At 46.5% G+C, this 24358-nt stretch overlaps 1 protein-coding gene across 1 annotated transcript; it reads right to left on the reverse strand.

The window, feature by feature from the left end:
* Positions 1–22306: 22306 nt before the first annotated feature.
* Positions 22307–24158, reverse strand: LOC128821679 (serine/threonine-protein kinase PAK 3-like). Its single transcript, XM_054002873.1, has 3 exons — positions 24128–24158; positions 23178–23277; positions 22307–22735 (listed from the first exon to the last, which is right to left on the reverse strand). The coding sequence occupies exons 1-3, from the start codon at positions 24146–24148 to the stop codon at positions 22419–22421; spliced, it is 438 nt and encodes a 145-aa protein (XP_053858848.1). The 5' UTR covers positions 24149–24158; the 3' UTR covers positions 22307–22418.
* Positions 24159–24358: the final 200 nt, after the last annotated feature.

The raw sequence follows: 24358 nt of genomic DNA on the forward strand, positions 1-24358 counted from the left end.
ATAGCTTCCCTCTGTTCATTAAACAATCCTATTAAACAACTGAAACAATTGGAAAGAACAGCAAAGGAAGCACTTCAAGAACAGACACCACCTATCAGAACCATGCCATTAAACAAGGCATATTGGTACAAGTGTTTTCTGTTCACTACACCCATCTCTGCACACAGAAACACACTGTAACTCTTCCACTTGTAGCTGCTAAAGCAATAATCTAGATTAAAACCTTGCTTTTTTTAAAAAAAAAAACCCAACATTTTATCAGAAGTTTGTCTTTCAGTGAACTCTTCCATATTCAAGAAATCAAGAAGTCTGGACAGTAGTCTCTTCAGGACCAAATCTATTTTGTAGAGATGAAGAAATAAAAATTAAAATTCTTCACTTATCAAGGACATTAATTTCTACAAGCAGAACAGACAACTTCATTTTCTCATATGGGTGTTCTTACAGCAGCAGGGGAACACTGACTCTTCAATCCCACCTCACAGAACTTTTATGGAGCCACATTTCAAAATGTGCTTCCAAAAAGGTTTGGCTGGAACTGCCTCAAAGATTCTAAAGTAACACAACACAAGGTGGACATCACCATGTGCATGATATGACTTCCCAAGTTCCTCACAGCACCAGTTCCAAAAGACCTTACAAGTAAGGAAAATTAATGTGTTTGCAAGAAGGTGTCTGTTAGGACACGAGAGGGGACAGAACAGAAAGAGGTTTCTTTTGTCTTTGGGCTGCAGGTGGTTTTTCCAAGTGGTGGCGATGGACAAGTCCAAAGCAGAACACACGCCCAACGTACCAGATTCAACAGCACAGGCATTTCCTCGCTCTGTCCTTGGCAGGAGTTCCGTGCGTTCCTTATTTGTGACGGGAAAGCGCTGAATCAGACTCCGAACAGCGTGTTTCGTACGGAGAGCCAAGCCACAAGTCATGCCTGCGTGTGCCTCTGATACATCCTTCTTCCTTACAGTCAGGTAGCGATTGGCTCCTTTTCTGTCGGCGGGAGAAGAAAACATACTTTAGGAAAAAGGAACCTACTCTAGGTTGACTTTGATCTGTCAAGGTAGGAGATGCTATGCAAAATCTTTGGGAAAAAAAAACAGAAATCACATTGAGAAGCTTTTTTAATGGAGCCATTAAATCCACAAAGTATAAAAGCAAGCTGTCCCAAAAGGCATGTCACAAGCTTTTCCAAGCATGCATACAGCAACGAACACAGATGCTCATTTCTCTTTTACACTTTTTTCTCTAATACTATTCCTTGCAACACAGTTGAGTATGTTGAAAACATCAGTCAGGTTATCATTAGTCTTGAAATTCTATTGGTCTGCACCAAAAAACTGAAAATTGTACCCTGACTTACCCTTTGCTTTTAGATACCAGTCCAAGAGACTGACAGAGCTGGTGAACAAATGCTCTTTCAGTACTAGTGAAGCTAGAAGGAAATTCCATCTCTAGAAGAATGATAAATAATAATGAGAAAACAGTAACAATGCAACAGGCACTAATCTTGACAACTCAGTGTTACAGAACCACAGAATTGCTAGGATTGGAAGGGAGACCAGCCAGTGCAACCCCCTGCAGGGTCACCTGGAGCAGCTGACAGAGGAACACATCTAGGGTTTGGGATGTCTCCAGAGGGGCAAACTCAGCACTTTCCCTGGGCAGCAGTTTCAGTGCTCTGCCACTCTCAAAGGAAAGAAGTTCTCCCTCATGTTCAGGTGGAACTTCTTGTGTTTTAAGTTATGGCCACTGCTCCTTGTCCTGTCACCAAAAAGTCTGCACCGCCTTCCTGGGACTCATCTTGAAGATCTTCATATGCATTAGTGAGATCCCCTCTCGGTCTCCTCTAGGCTTAACAGGACCAACTCCCACACCTCTCCTGATAAGAGATGCTCCAGACCTCTCATCTCATCTCGGTGGTCTCTGCCGGACCCCTGCAGTGGCTCCCTGTCTCTGTGCTGGGGAGCCCAGAGCCGGACACAGCACCCCAGCCGTGCCTCACTAGGGCCGGGCAGAGGGGCAGGATCCCCTCCCTGACCCGCTGCCAGCGCCCTCCCAACAGCCGCAGGCTGCCCCCGGGCCGGGCTGTGCCGCGCACCCGCCTCGTCCCCGCTCCGGAACCGCTCCAGGGCGAGCTGCACCGCCATTTCCACCACCTCGTCCACGCCGACCTCCCTGAGGGCCTCGGCCCGGGCGCGCCCCGCGGCGCCGGCAGCCCAGTCCCCCGCAGCCCCGCCGGGCTGCCGCCGCAGAACCCGCCTGTGTCGCGACATGGCCCCGACACGGCCCCACACGGATCGGGGGCCGCAGCTGCTCGGCCCGAGGGGCGGCGCTGGCGGCGGGCGGGGCCTGCGTGGAGTCACCCACAGCCCCGTCGGCCCGAAGGGAAGGAAATTGGCTCTTTTCCCGACGGTAGGGCCAAGCCTGCCTAGTACCGAGGTATGTGTATGGCTGTGGCCAAAACGTGGCACTGGTGCCCTGTCCGGTCATAAATTACGTGCTTTAATTCATGGTATTAAACGTAGCTGTGGCGAGGGTCATCTCGGCCCTCGGCCTCCTCACTCTGTAAAGTGTTACTTGCCCTTGGATTTGGATCGTCTTTTCCTGCTGTCCTTTGACTCCACACTGAGGACACGAGGTAGAAACTAAACCCAATCCTCTTGGGCTTGACGCAGGGCTCGGGATTGAAGGCTGCTGCTTTGGAAACATCATCGGTCAGTGTTATGAATAGTTTCCAGGTATTCCCCAGAAACGTGGTCAGGGCTTTCCTAGTTCCCATGGCAACACTAAAAGACCGATATTGAAATGCTAATTAGCTAATTGCTCTGTTTGTTTTCTTTAAACTACCTGGGAACAACCGGCCCCCCACCCCTCCACGCTGCCACTCTGAGACTAACATGCAAATAGAAACCCCTTAGGATCATGGGAGTATTTTTAGGAGATAAAAATGAATATAAATCAAAAACTGAACACAATAGAGGAGTCTAGATAAATGCCCTAGCTGAGGAAGAGGGAAACACATCCCCTGACTGGCTTTTAACCATCGCCATCACCTAAGAGAGAACAGACTATATTAGGCTCTGAGAAGCAGGGAGATAGAGACAGAGAGCCCTGGTGCTGCCACCAAGGAAGGGGCGGGGACAGCTGTTGTTCTGGACTTCAGCAACAGACTCTGCACACCACGCCTCCTCATCCTCGGGCCACCGGTGTGCCACGGAAGGAGAAAGGACAGCTGCTGCTCGGGATTCCAGTGACCGACTCTGCACGCCGCCTTCCTTCTGGCTGCCTGGGAAAGCTACGACTGCGGGGGCGAGCTCTGCGTCGAGCCCCCTGCCCAGCTGATCTTTTTAATAAAGAGCTGAACATTAATAAAGGCATTAGCCATGTTCATTTCAATTTGGGGGCTCGTCCGGGATAGCCACGCCCGAAGAGGACCCCCGGACAGCTGGACAGCTCAACCATCTGCTTCGAGGGACCCTCGGGAGTTGCTGGCTACCTTCGGACCCTAGGATCTGCGTGAGACGAGCAACGCAGAGGAGCATCGGATGGGTAAGAAAAACCGGGAGACGAGCGAATGAGTGAGTGAGTGAGACGGGGGCCGGCAGCTCGGACCCCCGAAGTGAGAGGGACCCGCTAGTACCGCGTTTCCGGACTCCTGCGAAGGGGCCGGCCGGGAACGGGGGGAAGCGAGTGGAATAGAGGAGCGACTGAGGCGTCTCCTTAGAAGTAAAGCAGGCCCTCCTCCGAGCGTGTGGAGGTGCCCTATGGGCAAAGTAAGTCCCTGGCAATCAGGGCAAGGGGAATATCCCCAGCAGGGCAGATGGGATGTGGAGGTCCTAGAGGACATGTCCCCGGCGCCGGCAGGATGGGATAGGGCGGCAGGTGGGATGTCCCTGGCAGGTAGGGCAGGGTGTCCTAGCAGGCAGGAGTGACATGTACCTGGCAGGTAGAGGGCATGTACCTGGCAGACAGAAAGCATGTCCCCGACAGGCAAAAGGCATGTCCCTGCCAGGCAGGACAGGAAAACAGGGCAGGTGGGATGTCCAAGCAGAAAGGAGCGTCATGTCCCCACCGGGCAGAGGGCATGTCCCCGCCAGGCAGGAGAGGATAACAGGGCATGTAGGGCGGGATGTCCTAGCAAGCAGGAGCAGCAAGTCCCGCCAGGCAGAGGGCATGTCCCCAGCAGGCAGGACAGGATAACAGGGCAGGTAGGATGTCCATGGCAGGCAAGGATGGAGGTACCCGTCAGAGCAGATAGGGGAATGGCCCTGGAAGGCAGGGCAGGATGTCCCCGTCAGAGCAGGCAATAACCCAAGTAAGGAGAAAGGCAGGAAGGCAAGGAAGCTAAGTCTAGTAGGAGAGTAAGGCAAGGGGGCTTGGCCGGAGTTCGAGTGTAAGGCTCGGCAGGATGTTCGACCTTACCTCGGCAGGGAGACCAAGCTTCCCAAGCCTAGTAGGGTCAGGCAAGGGAGCTTGGCCGGAGTTCGAGTGTAAGGCTCGGCAGGACGTTCGACCTTACCTCGGCAGGGAGACCAAGCTTCCCAAGCCTAGTAGGAGAGTCAGGCAAGGGGGCTTGGCCGGAGTTCGAGTGTAAGGCTCGGCAGGACGTTCGACCTTACCTCGGCAGGGAGACCAAGCTTCCCAAGCCTAGTAGGGTCAGGCAAGGGAGCTTGGCCGGAGTTCGAGTGTAAGGCTCGGCAGGACGTTCGACCTTACCTCGGCAGGGAGACCAAGCTTCCCAAGCCTAGTAGGAGAGTCAGGCAAGGGAGCTTGGCCGGAGTTCGAGTGTAAGGCTCGGCAGGACGTTCGACCTTACCTCGGCAGGGAGACCAAGCTTCCCAAGCCTAGTAGGGTCAGGCAAGGGGGCTTGGCCGGAGTTCGAGTGTAAGGCTCGGCAGGACGTTCGACCTTACCTCGGCAGGGAGACCAAGCTTCCCAAGCCTAGTAGGGTCAGGCAAGGGGGCTTGGCCGGAGTTCGAGTGTAAGGCTCGGCAGGACGTTCGACCTTACCTCGGCAGGGAGACCAAGCTTCCCAAGCCTAGTAGGAGAGTCAGGCAAGGGGGCTTGGCCGGAGTTCGAGTGTAAGGCTCGGCAGGACGTTCGACCTTACCTCGGCAGGGAGACCAAGCTTCCCAAGCCTAGTAGGGTCAGGCAAGGGGGCTTGGCCGGAGTTTGAGTGTAAGGCTCGGCAGGACGTTCGACCTTACCTCGGCAGGGAGACCAAGCTTCCCAAGCCTAGTAGGGTCAGGCAAGGGGGCTTGGCCGGAGTTCGAGTGTAAGGCTCGGCAGGACGTTCGACCTTACCTCGGCAGGGAGACCAAGCTTCCCAAGCCTAGTAGGGTCAGGCAAGGGGGCTTGGCCGGAGTTCGAGTGTAAGGCTCGGCAGGACGTTCGACCTTACCTCGGCAGGGAGACCAAGCTTCCCAAACCTAGTAGGAGAGTCAGGCAAGGGGGCTTGGCCGGAGTTCGAGTGTAAGGCTCGGCAGGACGTTCGATCTTACCTCGGCAGGGAGACCAAGCTTCCCAAGCCTAGTAGGGTCAGGCAAGGGGGCTTGGCCGGAGTTCGAGTGTAAGGTTCGGCAGGACGTTCGACCTTACCTCGGCAGGGAGACCAAGCTTCCCAAGCCTAGTAGGGTCAGGCAAGGGGGCTTGGCCGGAGTTTGAGTGTAAGGCTCGGCAGGACGTTCGACCTTACCTCGGCAGGGAGACCAAGCTTCCCAAGCCTAGTAGGGTCAGGCAAGGGGGCTTGGCCGGAGTTCGAGTGTAAGGCTCGGCAGGACGTTCGACCTTACCTCGGCAGGGAGACCAAGCTTCCCAAGCCTAGTAGGGTCAGGCAAGGGGGCTTGGCCGGAGTTCGAGTGTAAGGCTCGGCAGGACGTTCGACCTTACCTCGGCAGGGAGACCAAGCTTCCCAAGCCTAGTAGGGTCAGGCAAGGGGGCTTGGCCGGAGTTCGAGTGTAAGGCTCGGCAGGACGTTCGACCTTACCTCGGCAGGGAGACCAGGCTTCCCAAGCCTAGTAAGAAGGTTAGGCAAAAGGCCAAGTAAGAGTTTGGGCAGGACTTAGCAGGGGTACAAGGCTAGAAAGTCCATCAAGGAGTTCAAAACTTAGGCCAAAGAGAAAAAGAACAGAAGACAATAGATAAGAGTATGACTAGTGATTGTCCTGGCCAAGAGACAATGTAAAGTGCCACGAGGGGAATTTAGTTAAAAGTGATTAAGTTTAGTCAAGTGATTCAAAATACGAAGTTGGGAGGGGTCAGATGCGCTTTAGCTGCCTGTCAGTATATTCCATTTTAGATAGAAGCACCATTTAAGGTATATATTTTTTTTGTTTTTGAGGCCTGAAGATGGGAAGAGGTTATAGTAAAGGAGCAAATCCTTCCAAAGCAAAGAGAATTCCACCTAACAGCCCCTTGGGGCAACTGTTAGACTAATGGGATTCTCAGGAGACTATGAAGGGTTTAGACAAGAGTAAGATGATACATTACAGTATAGGAAGTATGGCTGAAGTTAGAATTACAGGGACAGTGGCCGTGATATGGAACCCAAGATCAGTGGATGTGTAATCAGTTAAACCAACACAAAAAAAAAAAAAAAAAAAAACAAACCACAACTGAGAGGGCCTTGATATAGAACAACTATCTCATGCAGCTTGCTGGCTGGAGAATTCTATAAATAATGAGACTGTGAGAATATGCAAGTTACAAAGAAATAGAGAGGAAGACAAAAGGGAATAGAGAGGGGGAGACTAGAAAAATAAAGGAATGAGACCCCCTCGATTGCCTGTCCCCGTCTGCTCCTGTTACTTCCCCAACAGTTTCCCCAGTTGGTCCTTCAGCCCCTCCTATTGAGTCCCTGATTCCTTTCCCCCGTTTTCCCACCTCTGTTTCATCGTCCCTTCCCTTAGTTTCCTCAACCATCTCCCCAACTCCCTCTTCCTCTTCTCCAGATGGAGTTTCCTTGCCTCCTCCCACTTGGGAGCTGAGGCCACCTTTGCCCAGGGTTGGTTCACCACCTGGCATGCCCCCTGGCCTCCAGTGTCTCTCTCCACTACTATTTCCCTGCTTGGTGCCTTAGAAAAAGGGCCGTATTGTAGCACCCGATCCAAAGCACCAAGGGTGGAGGGGCTCTTTCCCCTTAGAGGGGTTCCTGTGGGTAGAGCAGCTGGGGGAGTTAGGTTTGTGGATGCACCTTTGGCAGTTTCCAAAGTCCGGGGATTTGGGAAAGAGCTAAGAAATTTAGTGGAAGATCCCGTTGGAATATCTAGCCAGTTGGACCAATTTCTAGGGCTGAGTATTTGTACCTGGGGAGACCTGAGCTATTCTAAGCATTCTGTTCTTTCTGAGAAAGGTCCAGATGATCTGAGCGGCAGGGGTGAAGATATGGGAAAGAGAGGGTGGATTGGGGCCCCCAGGGAACCAGGGGATGCCCTTGGTGGACCCCAACTGGAGTCCCAGCCAACAAGAAGGTAGGCAAAACATAAGAGACTATAGGTCCCTCATGATAAGAGGGATCAAAGAGTATCCCTAGAGGAAGCAACACGAAATTGGCCTTTGATGGTACTGAGGAGAAGGATGAGACCCCGGCAATTTGGCTTAACCAACTAAAACGAAAATTCCAGTTATATTCAAATATAGACCCAGATAGCCCAGAGGGCCAAGTCCTCTTAAAGGTCTAGTTTGTCACCAAATCCTGACCCGATATTAGACAAAAACTAGAAAAGATAGAGGACTGGCAAGAAAAGAACATGAATGAGTTGCTCAAAGAAGCCCTAAGAATGTATTTAAGTGGGAAAGATAAAAAAAAAAGCCAATAGCCTACCTCTCAAAACTACTAGACCCAGTAGCCAGAGGATGGCCAAATTGCCTGCAAGTAATCGCAGCAGCAGCAGCTATCCTGATAAAAGAAGCCCAAAAGTTGATCCTGCATGGGAAAATTAAAGTACAAACATTTACTAGTGATCGTGGATCACCTCACTCACTGGGTGGAGGCTTTCCCAACCAAAAAGGAAACTGCGCAGGAAGTTGCATGAATAATCTTAGAAAACATCATACCATGATATGGGCTAGTCAATAACATTGACTTAGCCCAAGGTACACATTTTGTCACTCAAACTTTACATCAAGTAACAAAAGTCCTGGGGGTAAGGTGGAGATTGCACACCCCATGGCATCCTTAAAGCTCTAGAAGAGTGGAAAGGATGAATAGAACTCTTAAAAATGTGTTAACTAAATTAATTGAAGAAACAAAGATGAATTGGCTCAGGTGTTTACTTCTCGCTCTCTTGTGCAGCAGAACCAGACCTCGGTCTGACATAGGGGTCTCTCCGTATGAAATGATGTTTGGACTCCCTTTTTTTAATCACCCCTTTCAGTACAGCAGATTATCTGGAAGGGGAGGCAGCAACTCAGAAATATTTAGAGGTCATAGGAAAATCCCTAGAAGGCCTCCGAAAGAAGGGGTATCTCTCCCAAACTTCCCCTCTGGACGCCAATGCCCACATCAGTCCTGGGAATTGGGTGTTGATAAAGTCCTGGTACACTACCACTCCATTAACCCCCAAATTCGAAGGACCTTTCCAGGTACTACTCACCACACACACTGCGGTACGGACCCAAGAAAAAGGCTGGACCCACGTCACCAGAGTTAAAGGACCAGTGCCACCCCCAGACGCCAGACCAGACCCAACAGTGTCACCCGCCTCCTCTTGTGCATGGACAGTAATTAAGTGACCAGAGGACTTAAAATTAACTTTAAAGAAGACTTGCTAGAGACTGATATACAGTGAGGTGTTAAGAACTGTTTCTGAGTTAAAGTACCATAGAAAAGGTTTAAGTACTTGGTAATTGTTTAATAAGACTAAGTGTCCTTTAGCCAAAGGAGTTACAACTTGGTTCCTAAAGAACAATAGAATTACCCTCAGTCCTGAGTGAAAGTATACAAATGCCAAAAGAAGGTAGCCCTCAAAAGCCAAGGACTGTAAGTTGATGCGGGCTTAAGCCCGATCAAAGAAATAGAGGAGGGATTTGTTATGAATAGTTTCCAGGTATTCCCCAGAAACGTGGTCAGGGCTTTCCTAGTTCCCATGGCAACACTAAAAGACCGATATTGAAATGCTAATTAGCTAATTGCTCTGTTTGTTTTCTTTAAACTACCTGGGAACAACCGGCCCCCCACCCCTCCACGCTGCCACTCTGAGACTAACATGCAAATAGAAACCCCTTAGGATCATGGGAGTATTTTTAGGAGATAAAAATGAATATAAATCAAAAACTGAACACAATAGAGGAGTCTAGATAAATGCCCTAGCTGAGGAAGAGGGAAACACATCCCCTGACTGGCTTTTAACCATCGCCATCACCTAAGAGAGAACAGACTATATTAGGCTCTGAGAAGCAGGGAGATAGAGACAGAGAGCCCTGGTGCTGCCACCAAGGAAGGGGCGGGGACAGCTGTTGTTCTGGACTTCAGCAACAGACTCTGCACACCACGCCTCCTCATCCTCGGGCCACCGGTGTGCCACGGAAGGAGAAAGGACAGCTGCTGCTCGGGATTCCAGTGACCGACTCTGCACGCCGCCTTCCTTCTGGCTGCCTGGGAAAGCTACGACTGCGGGGGCGAGCTCTGCGTCGAGCCCCCTGCCCAGCTGATCTTTTTAATAAAGAGCTGAACATTAATAAAGGCATTAGCCATGTTCATTTCAGTCAGAAGGAGAGTACTTGGAAGAAGAACAAACTACTCCTCCGTTTGAACAAACATCCTCAGTTGTGAACTGAAGTGAGCAATTAAATAAATAGAAGATAAGCACTCACTGTCTGATGCAGCTGACTGAAAAACAGCTCTTAAGCCACCTCTACCAAAGCTTTTACAAGACTAACTTCAGCATAATTCTGCACTGAGAGATCACACTGGAGCGGAACAATTGATCTGTTCTAAGGTTATTTTTAAATTTTTTTTCAGTTTTCAGTTCAGCTATCTGACTGTGTATCTTCAATCAAAGTACATAATGCTAGGTCCTCATAGCTGTTCCTGTGACATTCAGTACTGCCACCGCAAAGCACATCACAGTTATTATGGAAAATTAAACACTTCAGCTGAATAAGATGAGCATTCCTCTTATCATCCTTGGTATCAAGAGTAAAAAATGAGAGCTCATAACTAATTTGAAAGAGTCACATCAGAAATCTTTAATTATGAACCCAGATCTCTTAACAGTTTTTGCCTCTTAACAGCATCATCTTGCCTTCCTATAGACAAAAAGCTCCATGATTCTGAAAAATTATTCCTCAGGTTCAATTCTGCTCTCAGTTTGCAATCCTGTAAATACAGCAGGGCACAGAGATAACTAACTGTTGGGTTAAGTCTCATCTACATGGCTGAGACTGGCGTCAAGCCTGAGTGCATCCTGCATAACAAATTCCTTAATACATGCCTTTCTTCTTCACTGCTTTTTTGACTGTCCAATGCTATTAGAAGGGTGAAAAAAGAGGAGAGTGTGGTCAGGCATGCACTGCCTCCTGCAGCCCTGCTAAATACTGAGTTGCAGTCTGCACTCAGCATATGAATAAGCAAAGCATTGTGCTTACCCAGGCTCTTAGACATGGAGGTTTTATTCTTTATACGTATTCTCTTAATAAAAATCACTAGCTGTGGTTTTTCATATTAAAAATAACAATCTGTAAGGATTTAAAAATTCCGTTTTCATGATTGGCCTCAGAAATACCTTCTGGCTAATGTTGACTCAAAACAAATAACCCCTGGAATAAGAATGATTTCCTTGTATTAACATATGTCCAAATACCCATGTATTTTTTATAAGAAGAATTAAGAAGCAGCACAGTTTTATGCAAAAATACATCTGCATGTTTAAATACAATTAGGTATTCTTATTTTACCCTCCCTAGAGGCACTTCTGCTGACTTCTTTTCAGTTTGCAGAACATTTTCTCTCTTGTAAACACTCTTATGTTCCACAAAAGGTGCCAGTTCTACCAGAAAAAGAACTGCAAAGGAAGTTAGTGAAACAGTATTATCAATTCTGTACCGTGTTAGATTGTGTCAGGTTTGGCTGCAAAATAATTAGTCTTTCTGGTTTTTGTTTGTTTGGGATTTTTTAAAGATTTTAAGTGCTGTAAGACTTCGTAGCTGTTGAAATATGATGCAAGGATCACTGGTGAGCCAATTCTTCAAGACCAAGTTAATGAAAGAGCACAAGATTTATTTCTCTTTTCAGTTCCTTGATTATTTGGAAAAAAAAAAAAAAAAGGAATTCCAGTATGTAGGGGTTTAAGCATTATACTAAATTTGTAAGCAGACAGCTGTTGGCTGCTGTGATCATTAATGTTGCCATGAAGTAAGTTATGTATTTATACACATTTAGGGAAGTAAGACTGATGTCAAATTCTGTTGAGAGATATTTGTTTAATAAATTAACTGCAGTGAAAATGGGCATTTCTTGCTCTACTGCACACTCCTGGATACACTGATCCATTGATAGTTCCCCAGACCTTTGACTGCTGATGCGGGTGATTGCCTCTGCCCCATTTCCGGAACCTCTCCTATCATCTACTGACACATCATTCCTTACTTCTCTGTCTTTCCCACTTCCCTTACTTCAGTTCTTATAGATTTTTGAGACATCAAGGAAAAAGCCTTTTGATCAGTTCTGTCCTTGTAAAACAACCTCTCTCAGGTGCTCACTTGCCACAGTGCAGAACTTGGTCTTTGTCTCTACAAATCCATTTCCCACATCACTGCTGAACTGAACTGAGCCGCAACCCTTCAGTGCCCTCAAGGCATCCAGAGAGTTCAGCAACGACTCCAGGACGAAGGCTGGGAAGAGCGTGATTCCCAACAGGGTCAGATATGCCCCAGGTCTTCCCACAGCTTTCTCCACTACTCCTCACTCCTAAACCGAGAAACTCTAGTTTCCAGGGTGAGCAAATGACAGAGGACAGGAGGGAGAGTTGAATGATCCTGTGCTAGCAGATCTTTCTGTGTCTACAACATGTTATCAAGGCAGCATGAAAACTGCAGGGATCCCATGTCTTGTGAGCTTAGGAGTAGACTGAAGGCAGAAGGATTTCATCCCCGTCATTCATGTGCTTGTGTCTTTGCTGAAACGGGAACTGATGTGCTCCCTAGGGAGATTAATTTATCCAGAATGTAATTTCCTACTAGAATACTGTTTCACTGAAATATTTTGATGAAAACAAAACCTATGTTGCAAAAATTTTCTGGAGCACAGAACAGATTTACCTATCGCAGTCATCAGTAGCTTGCAGCAAAAGGTTTTGAGGTTACTTCCTAGTCACAGTCTACAAAAAGACCATTTATCTTGACATGTGCCCCCACTTTTTTTGACCAAAGTGGTATTTTGTTAACAGAAATACAGCTTCAAATAACATACTTTGGCAAAAAAATAGTGGGACTATTCAATATCTTTGTTTACATGTATATACAAGAAATGAGGAAATGAACTTCTAACTTTCTGTATCCAAAATGTGGATCCTTATGTAAGATCCAGGAATAGGAACCTGTTTGCGTAGGAGAGCAGTTTAGGATATTTTTGGAAAAAGGGGCAAATCTGTTCTCATTTCTATTAATCATCATCATCACAAAAAAGTACACTTTTCAGAACAGTTTTACAAGGTGGTTGAGCATTTATAAAGGTGAAAAATTATTAGGAAGCTTCTCAAAAGAGGCATTAATATTCTATCTAAACATTAATATTCTCTCTAAAGTATTTTTAATCCTAGATTGAAAAAAAATTCTTTTGAATATACTGTTGTAAGAGTTTTCAAACAGCTCTACTTGCTAAGAATTCCACAGCAAAGGCTGCACAAGACTTATATTTCTAGATGGAGCTTTAAATCATAGATCTGTGATGAGAAGTGGATCTAAACAAACTAATGTGAAGAGGGTAATACACTGACTTCAGACACAAGATTTTGATGAGAATTTAACTAGCAATTTCCTAGCTAAACCATTACTCTGTTGGCAGCAGATGCAGTTTGCTGTACACAGTGATGTTTTCTATAACATTAATTTGAACTCACATTATATGTCTGTTACTTAAAATCTTTTTACAGTGAAGGTCAGTAAACAAAGATGGTCTTTATCTGAAGCCAACTGAAACACGGTATAATCTCTCCTTTGACACCATCAGGCATTGCTTTTGATCATAGTGTACATAAAAATCTTCAGTCTGAATACCTAAGCAGTGGCAGCAATTAGAATAGCTAACTCTCCCATCTATCTTACAGCAACATCAAAAAATATGTGGTTTGTAAGCTGCATTATAGAAAATAAATTATATTTTTAATTTCATTTCCCTAAAAAAAAAAAGAAAAGAAAAAAAAAAGAAAAAGTAGGTTTACATAGGAAATTACTTCTATTTAGCCCTTATATTACCTGGGCATGCTTTATATAGGCTAGGCACAGATTCAGATCTGAGCATACCTGCATCTTAGTAGCTTGGTATACGTGTGCAGAGTCACGTTATGTGAGTGCCTGGTGGCCAAGCCAGCTCCACCCTGGTCCCGTGTCCCAGCCTGCCCTTTGTTGTCCCAGGGAAGTGTCTGATACCCTGGGCTGATCTGGCTGCCATGGCTGGGTGGTCCTGGCTGCCAGGCCCTGCTCTGACTTCCCAGGCAGCCCCTGCAAGTTCTGGCTCCCCAGCCCCTCGAGATTGTCATTGTAATACTGATACAAAAACCATGGATTGGGATCTGACCTGAGCTGCAGAGATTCAGGTGATGAGAAATTATAAGTTAAATTGTATTATAAATTCCCTACCGTGCTAGTTACAGATTGTACTATGTTGACTCTGCTTGTAGAAATCCTGTGCCATTCTAATAATAAATTCTCTTCTGTATCAATCATAACATCCTGTTAAGAAAACAAAGTTTGAATTGTACCTATGGTTTAGTGCTATCCTCACTCTGCCAATATCCCCAAGAGAACCCATCTGTGCTGGGTGACAGTGTCACTCGGATAACCCTGACATGTCTATTAACCGAGAACCTCTTGGAGCAACAGGGAACTTTTTAGCAAGTGTGTGAAAAGGGCTGGATGTAGTATTTAGGACATTGAAAGAGATGGTATTCTGGACAGTTGGGCTCTGGATGCTGAGAAAGTTCTGCATTGCACACCCTGGCTACCTTGCTCAAAGGAATGTTACTAAATTAAAACTTCTGTTTGCAAATTAACTTACTGTTTTGTTAGTGGGTTTTGAAAGAGATTAATTGAAAATGCTAGGGCTGAATGTTATCTAGAAGGAAGTTCTTCCATTTTTTTGGTCAGTTGATTTTGGTCATTTGGCATCTTTTTATGCAGTGACTTCAGCTGTTTTCTACTGCAAAACCACTTCTAGGTAAATTTGGAGAGGTTTACAGTGCTTTTCTTTTTCTATTGTTCAACATCTGATTTGAGGTAGACTTGACTTTCAGAGATCAGAAGAACTTAGGTGTGCTGTTGATTTGGTGAAAACTCCGGAAAGTCCAGCATCTCTGGAAATCAGGTGTCTCTTGCTCATCTTTCAGAGATGTCTGATTTTGGGTCTATCAATGTTGGAGATTAAGTGCAGCTAGTAGTGCTACAGCATTGTTATTAACGTTGGCATTGACTGTCTTGTATATGCTTATTTGAATTTAGAAATCAGGGCATTATGGAAAAATTTATATTGTGCAATATAAATTATATTGAAAAACGAAAGATTTATTTAACTTACATAAGAAGAGAAATATACCCAACGGCTTGACAGTTAAAACCCCCAGTCTTAAACAGAAAACATACAAACTTTTAAATATTTATTTTGAGAAATATCAAATCTATTTTGCTACTCACAGCAGTACAGAACTCTCACTCCTTGCCCTCCTTCCTTGTTCTCTTCACAACTTTCTAGGCACCACATACCCCTCCCACCAGGGATGCTTCAAGTGGAATTGTACTTTCTGCTGCACAGCATAGTTTGTCTTTTAAATGTGGGGGTTTTGCCATCTGAAATTCACATTTTTTGCTTTGTTATCAGGGAAAGTCAGAAACCATTGCACCAGGTTTTCTTGGGACTGGTACAAATGCAAAAAAAAGTTAACTACAGCTGATGCCCAGAAGGAAAAGATAGCAGGAAAAAAATGAATTCAACCAAACCAAAAATTGTTCACAATGAGCAGGGAGAAGATAAGGAATGGGTGAATTTCTGATCCAGAAAGAAAGCTAGTGTGTGAAGCATGCATCTAAGATGAGAACAAAAGATAAAGTGTTATCTAGATTAGACGAGAAGTGGGAGATTAGTTTAAAAATTATGACAACTGGCCAACTGTGAGGCTTAGCAGATAGCATCTGAAAGGATAGGTGCAATATTTTCTGCTTTAAATGCCTTGGAAGAGTATGGAAGTGTGTTGGCTCCATACTACAGTGCCCTGGTCATCCAGCAAGAACTAATGTGAGCGATGTAATTTGGAAATCTGCAGAGCCTGAGACCATATGAGACCAGTGAGTGTATGCATGCTTAACTTGCAAGCAGTTTCAGTTAATAAAATGCCAGAGGAACTCTTTACCTTGTAATGACTTACGTAATCAAGGTACAATAAATATTAACAATTAGAACTGTTGCCATCAGTTAATGTACTTTAAAGGCACTGTGCAATAAGTGTAATAACTTTGCTGGATTTATATATTCATTAATCCCTGACAGCAACAAGAAAGATCAAGATGTTTTGTGGCATGAACTGGATATCTTCAAAGACTTCATTAATAGGAAAGGAGTAATACCTGATGCTATGAGGGAAACTCATATGTCCTTAATATCAAGGTCTTTTTTTTTCAAACACAGAAATAGGTTAGGAAAAAACTTAGTTCACCCAAATTAATCGTGTGACATGATGGAGTAAGAAACATAATGTGTTATGTAAACTGAAATGCTGTTGTAGACTGTTTCAGAATAGCTGTTTCCAGTTAGAGAGAAAACAGATTGGTGCTGGTGCTGTATCACTTCTTTTCACAGGGGACATGAGGCCATAATGAGCCAAGCAAGATCCTGCACAGCATGGCAGCAAAGACATTTCCTCACCGTGGCCTTGGCACTCCAGGGCAGCCCAAAAAGGGCCGAGGAGTCCTGTGTGTAACCAGGAGGGATGGCTGACATCACTGTGGGTCCCAGCATTCCCCAGTCCCTTGCTGGCCATTCAGTGCACACTGGGGACGCTGGGCATGTGTGGAACATGGGGATGGGGTGCACAAAATTCAAGGGGGGCCCCAAAGTGGAAGGAGTGGAAGCCAAAGTCGCTGGGTGGAGACCCCCAAAACGGAGGTGCGATATCCCAAAATGGAGGGAGGAACCCACAAAATTGAGGCAACGCCCCAAAAAACCACATGAAGCTGTTCTCTCCCTCCATTGTTTACCAACTCTAATTTCAGCAAATAATTTCAAGTATTTTAGTTGAAAGTCATTCTGAGCAAACTTTGTAGAAGTGATCACAGAATCACAGAGTGTTCTGTGTTGGAAGGGATTCACCGAGTCCAATTCTGAAGGGAATGGCTTGCTGGCAGGGTCAGCACCAAAGACACCCACACCAACTTAAGGAAGAAGTGTCATTTCCTGTAGGGCAAAGCAGCAAAGAAGTACAGAAGGATAAGCTAAGCAATGCACCCGATTATTGCTACAAAAGATTGCCTGTAGGGATGAAGAAAGACACATCACCAGTTACCCTAATACTTGACCATTGTCCTGACACACACGTCAGCTGGGGATGCCCTGTCACACCAAAGGATTGGAGAAGCACTCCCAGTAACGGGGAATTCCTATGTGGTTCGCCCACCCTCAGGCCAGGCTGCCAACTTTGCTGTGAGAGGGCCCAGATTTTATACTGTTGAATAAACAAGCTACCATAACTTCTAGTGCGGGCACATCTGGTTTCATCCTCCTCTTGGGCAGGGCTCAGGGAGGAACCAAGGGAGTTTGCTTTGACCCTCTACCTTCAAACACAGCCAGATGGAGATGTGATAAATGAAGATGATTTGTGCTAATAATTGTAACTATATTGATATTTTGGAAAATATTTGTTAAAAAGTAATAAAGGAAAGCAATATGTAATTAGCATCACAAAACAGATGTTCGCAGATGTTCATAAGATCCAGGATGGAGTATTGAGATATTTTAGCACAAACGGCCTTGGGAAGGACAAAGTTGGGAAAACTTCCAAGAGTGGAATCGACATTGAGACAAATAAAAGTCCAGGCAACTTCTTCTTAGGCAAGAACAGCCTTGAAGACAAAGCAGTTGATATAACTCCAGATAGAGAACCCAAAACAGGAACATAATGCTTACTTATATAACACCAAGCTCCATGTGCATGCGCAACCTGCCAGGTTATTCAGAGGACAGCCAGGAAGACCATCGGCCTTCATCCAAGAAGACCCCTGAAGAGTCCAGAAGACCCCCAGCAACAACGGGAACATGCGCTGTGTAATATGGTGACGTAGACTTCAAGAATCAAAACTGGGAGGAGATTTACAGGAACTATTGATGAATATGTATTAGCATACAGTATAAAAGTTGTGCTTGGATTCTTTTGCCTTTTGTACGTGCGGCAGGGTGAGAGGTCCTCCCCCGTCCCCCGGTTGGTTTTGCTTATGCTTTATCAGAACCACTGCCAAATTTCTATTTGTAACTACTTCATTATATTTGATTTTATTATTATTTTATATTTTTTTATACCTCAATTAAAATTGCTGCTAAAGTTTAAATCTTGCAGTTTATTGAACTTGACATATGGCACCTCATTCATGACACCAGGAAGAGGCACGCAGGGCCGGGCTGCTGCCTCCTGCAGCTACAAGGGCCTCCTGGCAGCCTGCCTCTGCCGAGGCTCAGGCTGCTCCGGGCTCTGCCGGGGCTCTGCTGCGGCTCCAGCCCCGGCAAGGCCGGGCCCGCTCTCACCTCACAGTCGCTGACAGCTCTGCACCGCAGGAGACCTTTCAGAGCACCCTCTCTGATCTTGCTGCTTTCTCAGCTGAGCAAGGCTCTCCTCCAGCCAGAGACATTGCACTTAGGGATACAAATCCAAGTGGCAAGCGCCCAAATGCTCTGGAGTCACAGCTGAAGGCCTGCATCAGCACAGGATGGTTTGGCTTCCCCACTCCCCCTTTGGTTTTTCCTGCTAATGCCATTGCCTTTTCTGCCTCAACTAGAAGTACCACAGCTGGGCAAAAACAGACCAGTGGGCCGTATTCCAAAGGCAGCGTGGTCTGGAGAAGATGAATGAAGAAGAGCTTTCCCCACTTCCACACTGTGCCAAAGACTCCATAAGTGTCACTTTCCACCTTTTGGAAACAACTGACAATTCATAAGAAAATCACGAGGTTATTCACAGAGTGAGAAAGAAGGGAATCTTCAAGGAGAAGTGTGGTTTCAGAAACTTTATTCATTTCCAATCCTATTGTTCCAAGTCCGATTAGAAAATCCTACCCTAACTTTACCCTAACCCTAATCCTAACTCTAATCGTAACCCTAAACCTAACCCTAATCATAACCCTAACCCTAACCCTAATCATAACCCTAACCCTAACCCTAACTCTAACCCTAACCCTAACCCTAACCCTAACCCTAAACCCTAACCCTAACCCTAACCCTAACCCTAACCCTAACCCCTAACCCTAACCCTAACCCTAACCCTAACCCTAACCTAACCCTAACCCTAACCCTAACCCTAACCCTAACCCCTAACCCTAACCCTAACCCTAACCCTAACCCTAATCGTAACCCTAAACCTAACCCTAATCATAACCCTAACCCTAACCCTAATCATAACCCTAATCATAACCCTAATCATAACCCTAATAATAACCCTAATCATAAACCTAACCCTAACCCTAACTCTAATCCTAACCCTAAACCTAACCCTAATCATAACCCTAACCCTAACCCTAATCATTACCCTAATCATAACCCTAACCCTAACCCTAACCCTAACTCTAATCCTAACCCTAAACCTAACCCTAATCATAACCCTAACCCTAACCCTAAACCTAACCCTAATCATAATCATAACCCTAACCCTAACCCTAACCCTAACCCTAACCCTAACTCTAATCGTAACCCTAAACCTAACCCTAACCCTAACCCTAACCCTAACCCTAACCCTAACCCTAATCATAACGCTAACCCTAACCCTAACCCTAACCCTAACCCTAACCCTAATCATAACCTTAACCCTAAACCTAACCCTAACCTTAATCATAATCATAACCCTAACCCTAACCCTAACCCTAACCCTAACCCTAACCCTAACCCTAACTCTAATCGTAACCCTAAACCTAACCCTAATCATAACCCTAATCATAACCCTAACCCTAACCCTAACCCTAACCCTAACCCTAACCCTAACCCTAACCCTAACTCTAACCTACAATCCTACTCTAAGTCAGTGGTAATGGTCCTGATGTGAATATCACATTCTTGTCTCCTTCCTCTTCTTCACTGAAACAATCAGTGGCACCAGGCAGGACGCAGGCTCAGCAAGTGTTACAAACGGATGCTGCCCAAAGAAAAAAAAACAACAAAAACCAATGAACCGTGACTTTCCAAGCTCAGTATTTCAGAGGATTCCTCTGGCTCCTAGAAAGATGCAGAAAGAGGACCAATGGGACCATCTGCACCTCCATCTTTTATGTGCAGGACCTTGCCATCACAGGCAAACCTGGCCCAGAATCCCACTTATCCCTTTATTCTGGTTTCTCCATCTAGCTGGGATTTTTGCCCTGCCAGTGCTCTAGAAATGGTGCTTTCTGTCCCTGGGGTTTCTTCCTTTCAGGAAACTCCAATGAGCCACATAGGTCCCTGTCTTTGAGAGACAGGCACCGTGCTAATTTCCACAGGGAGACAGAGCAGTGTCTACCTTTCCATGCCCTGCCCCTCCTGTGCTGGATGGCACCTTCCTTCCCAGCAGGGCCAGCCGAGTGGCGCTGGCTGCTGCAGTTCCCTCTCTGCCACACAGCCTGGCAGTAAGCCTGGGCCAGTTCCCCTCTGCCTGAGCGTGCCAGGCAGCAGATGGGGCTGGGACAAGTCCCTCTCAGCTGCCCCTGTCTGCGTGCCAGAAACCTCTAAGGGTGGGGTGGGGGGCAGAAACCAGGGCCCCTCAGAGCCCCCCACAGCCCCTCCTGCCCACAGCCAAATCTCTCCAGACTGCTCTGCCAGGACTGGCTTCCTTGGGTTCCAGAAACAGCCAGAAAACAGAGCACCTGTCCTCTCAGGAAATGCGGAGAGAGGTGGAGTTATTCAGCTTTGTGAAGAACAGGCCCCAGGGAGACTTTATTGCCACTTTCCAAGACTTCAGAGTGGCTTTGAAGAAAATGGGGGACATCTTTTTTAACATGGCCATTTAACAATAGAATGTGGGCAAATATTTTTAAACAAAATGGGGATCAAGAGTAGGTCTAAGGAAGAACTTGTTTACTCAGAGCATGGTGCAACACCAGCACAGATTGTCCCAAGAGCTTGTAGGTGCCCCATGCCTGCAGGTATTCCAGGTCAGGTGGGAAAGGGCTCTGAGCAACCTGATCTCTTTGAAGATGTCCCTGCTCATTGCAGGACACTTGGACCAGATGACCTTCACAGGGCCCTGCCAGCCCAGTCTAGGATTCTTCACTGTTTTCATTTGAACAGCACCAAGAGTGGAGGTGAGGAGGAACGGGGGCTCATCTGATGCCTTGGACCTCAGTGGAGGAGGAGCCCATCCCTCAGACACTCTTTCACCTGCAGCCCCTTTGCATTTTACCTGCAGGAGCTCCTTGGCTGACCAGCGCTGTGCCTCGTTTCTCAGCAGGCAGCAGCTCAGGAAGTCACGCAGGCAAGGCGAGAATCGGTTGGGCTGCTGCAGCTTTGGTGTCCCTCGTATGTCTATCAGGAGTTGAGGCTGGGGAAAAAGGAAACATAAGGCTCCAGCTGCTTCTTTCCCATCTGTAAGTGCTCTCTCAGATCCCATTGTTTAAGCTCCACTCTGCAGAAACTGCCCTGGAGAGACCCAGAGATGACTTTCCTTTACCAACCAAAAACCCAAACCCCGATGCAGCCACAGCTTTTCCAACATTCAGCACATCTTGCCTTGGCAGCTGATTTCATTGACTGACCTAGTTAGTGGGAACTACATCAGCAAAAGCATGTTTTGCTTCTCTGAGGATTTGCACCAGCCTGACAGGCTATTTGGAAGGGGGAGTTTATTCTATCCATACTATTTCCAAGGATTATTACATGAAAGGAATCTTTGCAGTGCTTGTTGGTCCCTTTAGCACAGCTTCCATGAAACAAAAATCATCAAGTTTTTTGTTTTTTTTTTCTCCTCTTGAAAAAAATGCAGATGCAGAATCCATCTAAAATAGACTGAAATAACAATGGAAGGAGGCCTGGGAGTCTCCATGAAAATGCCCACCACAATAGTGACAGCTCTGTGCTGGTGGCACTGAAATAGATGGTGACCAAAGAGACTTTGTTACTTTCTTCTTCAACCCAGAGGAAAAATTCCTTCGCTTTTCCCACACCCCCAAAGGTCACAAAGAGGGTTTTATCCTGTCTCTCTGCAGCTGTGCTCAGCCACTGGACATGGTGGGGAGCTGGAGTCCTCACTCTCCTTAGAATTGTGCAAGCCAGGGGTGGCCCTGCTCCTGTGGTAAAGGAACACAGCACCGGCATCAACCGCCCACGTTGGATCCCAGCCCCGGGCACCCGGCTGCAAGCTCATCAACTTGTTAAAGTACCCAGAAACAGCCAAGAGTTTAGTGTACAATTCTAACTGCAGTCGGAGAAAAACACATCCTAAACTTATCCAGGCCACCCACACGCAAGACTGAACAATGTATGGATGATTTGAAAGCCTGAAAGTTTTGAAGACCCACAGGATTGGGAAAAGATGCTACAGTTTGGAGGAAAATTGATGTGCTGTGGTAAATGAAGGGAAAAGCAAGCAGAACTTGCTTGGGCATTGCTTTGGTGGTTTTTCCTCCTTTTTCTTTTTATTCTTTTTCTTTTTTTCTTTCTTTTTTTCCCTTTTCCTTTTTTTCTTATTTTCTCTTCCTTTTCCTCTTCCTTTCCATTTTTCTCTTACTTTTTCTTTTTTTCTTTTCCCTTTTCTCTTCCTTTTCCTTTACCATTTTCTTTTTTTCTTTTCTCTTTTTCTCTAAAATTGAAACTAGGAAGATTCAATCTCTATTTTGAAGGATATTTATCACACATCCAACCATTCCACAGAAAAATTCCTTTTCTTCAGAGACAGAGCTCCAACATTGTTCAAAAAGCAAGTGAAAAGTGTCAGGCATGGCTGGAGGCCAAAATGGCAGGTTTCTGAACTGGTTAGGTTTCTGAACTGCCACTTCCCTTCTGATGCAACCAAATCGACAGCAGATGCTGATGTGCTGCAGGGACATTTTCAGAAGGGGACCTTGGTGGAAGTGGTGCCAGCAGATGGCAATGGGATTTTGTCCAATGGCACACTGACCATGGGACAGGTGAGAAAGACAAGCGGGATCAGTGAGTATTTGCACCTTACCGAAACAGGAGTTTCATTCCAGTAAGGAACTTCTCGTTCCACCATTTCGATGCCCACGATTCCAAGAGACCATATGTCCACTTTGGGGCCACATGGTTGACCTGTCACCACTTCAGGCGCCATCCACCCAGAAGTGCCGGCCACTGAGCTCCGTCGACTCTGCTCAGGGGTGAGCTGAGCAAAGAGGCCAGAGTCAGCTGTGGAGAAAAAAACATACCATGAAAGCCAGCTCAAGTTAGGAAATCAAGCCAAAGAATTCCCCACTCTCAGTCTAAGAATGTGCTGTTGAGTCTCCTGGAGAACTGTCCACGCTCTGTTTCCTCAGGGCTTTAGACAAGGAAATATGGAATTGGCCACTTCAAAAAAAAAGCCTCATTTTTTAGACTACCTCCAGCCTTTTATTTTTCTGAAGCTTTAGATTTGCAGCTCCCTCCCTCTGGAAGGGACACACACAGAGCAACGCCACTCTTGACTCCTTGTTCCTTGTCATACTTCTGTGCATGTTGCAACTGTGCCCACAGTTTGTGGCAGGGTTCCCTGCACTGCCACCAACACCAATTTTGGGAAGCTGGCAGTCACTCAAAGCAGCCCCACAGCCCATGTCCCTGGAATGCTGCACCTGACCAAGAATACACTGACCCAGCTTGACAGAGCCGTCGGTTCTGAGAAGGATGTTGCTGCTCTTCACATCTCGGTGGATCACGTGGTTCGAGTGAAGAAAATCCAGGCCTTGCAGGCACTGAGAGAGAAAACAGAAACAGGAGGGCAAAAATTAATGATGTGATTTCATTATACAAGAAAGGAAACAGCTCTAAAAGATTCCCTCTGCAGGGGAATGGTGAGTAATGGCAGAACAGAGTGCCATTGCGAGGAAGAGCTTGCTGCTCCACCACTTGCAGAGCAGGACCTTTCTAAGGAAAGGCATGTCAGCTTTTGAAAGAGCAACAGCAGCTGCTGTTGTTGTAGACTGTCCCCTGCAAACCAGCCAGCATGGCTGCTGCTGCTGTGGATGTGCTTTCTCCATGCAGAGGACAAGTGAGGGGTTTTGCCAAGAAAGAAAAAGTCCCTCCCTTTGGTGTGAAGTGGATCACTTTGGGGTGGGAGGCTGCATGACAAAGGTTTTGTTGCTGGCCTCAGCACAGACTTGGAAGTATCACAACAGTCACCTTCCTGAAGCAAAGAGCATTTTGGCTGCACTAGTGTCCTTTTCAGTTGAGGACTGAGAGAAATGAGTCTCTCTTTTTTCTTTGCTGATCATTTCAAATGCTGCCACAAGCACATTTGCTTCTACAGGCAAGGAATGCAGTGCAGACAGGCTCGAGATGAAAGTTTAGGGAAGCAAGGTGGAGAACAGCAAATACAAATACAAGAGACAGAGCGAGAATACAACAGTAGGAGATATGAGTACAAGAACTGAGTACTGTGAGTGCAGGGGCACTGGCAGGCATTTCACTTGAGAGGCTTTTACTTGCCCATAGCATACCAGCAACACAGAAACAAAGCTTGGCACATGAAATCACTCCAGGTCGGAGCCCTGTTTCCCAGACAATCCTGCCCACGCCCTGGGCAGCACAGGTGGGATTGCTGACCTCCCGACTGATGGCTGCCATCTCGTCTTCAGACAGGTGGGTCTCGCTGATGACATCGCTCAGAGTGCCTCCGTCCATGTACTCCATGACCAGCCAGCGCTGCCCATCCACAAGGTAGCTGAAAGAAGGAAACAAGAGCATGGAGATAGACATGCATGGCTAGGTTGTTTTCTTGATTGATTCTTGTTTCCAAGTCCCTTTGTGACAAGGACAGAATAAAAGGAATAGACA

The sequence above is a fragment of the Vidua macroura genome, chromosome Z (assembly GCF_024509145.1).
Source record: "Vidua macroura isolate BioBank_ID:100142 chromosome Z, ASM2450914v1, whole genome shotgun sequence".
In the NCBI taxonomy this organism is placed as follows: Eukaryota; Metazoa; Chordata; class Aves; order Passeriformes; family Viduidae; genus Vidua; species Vidua macroura.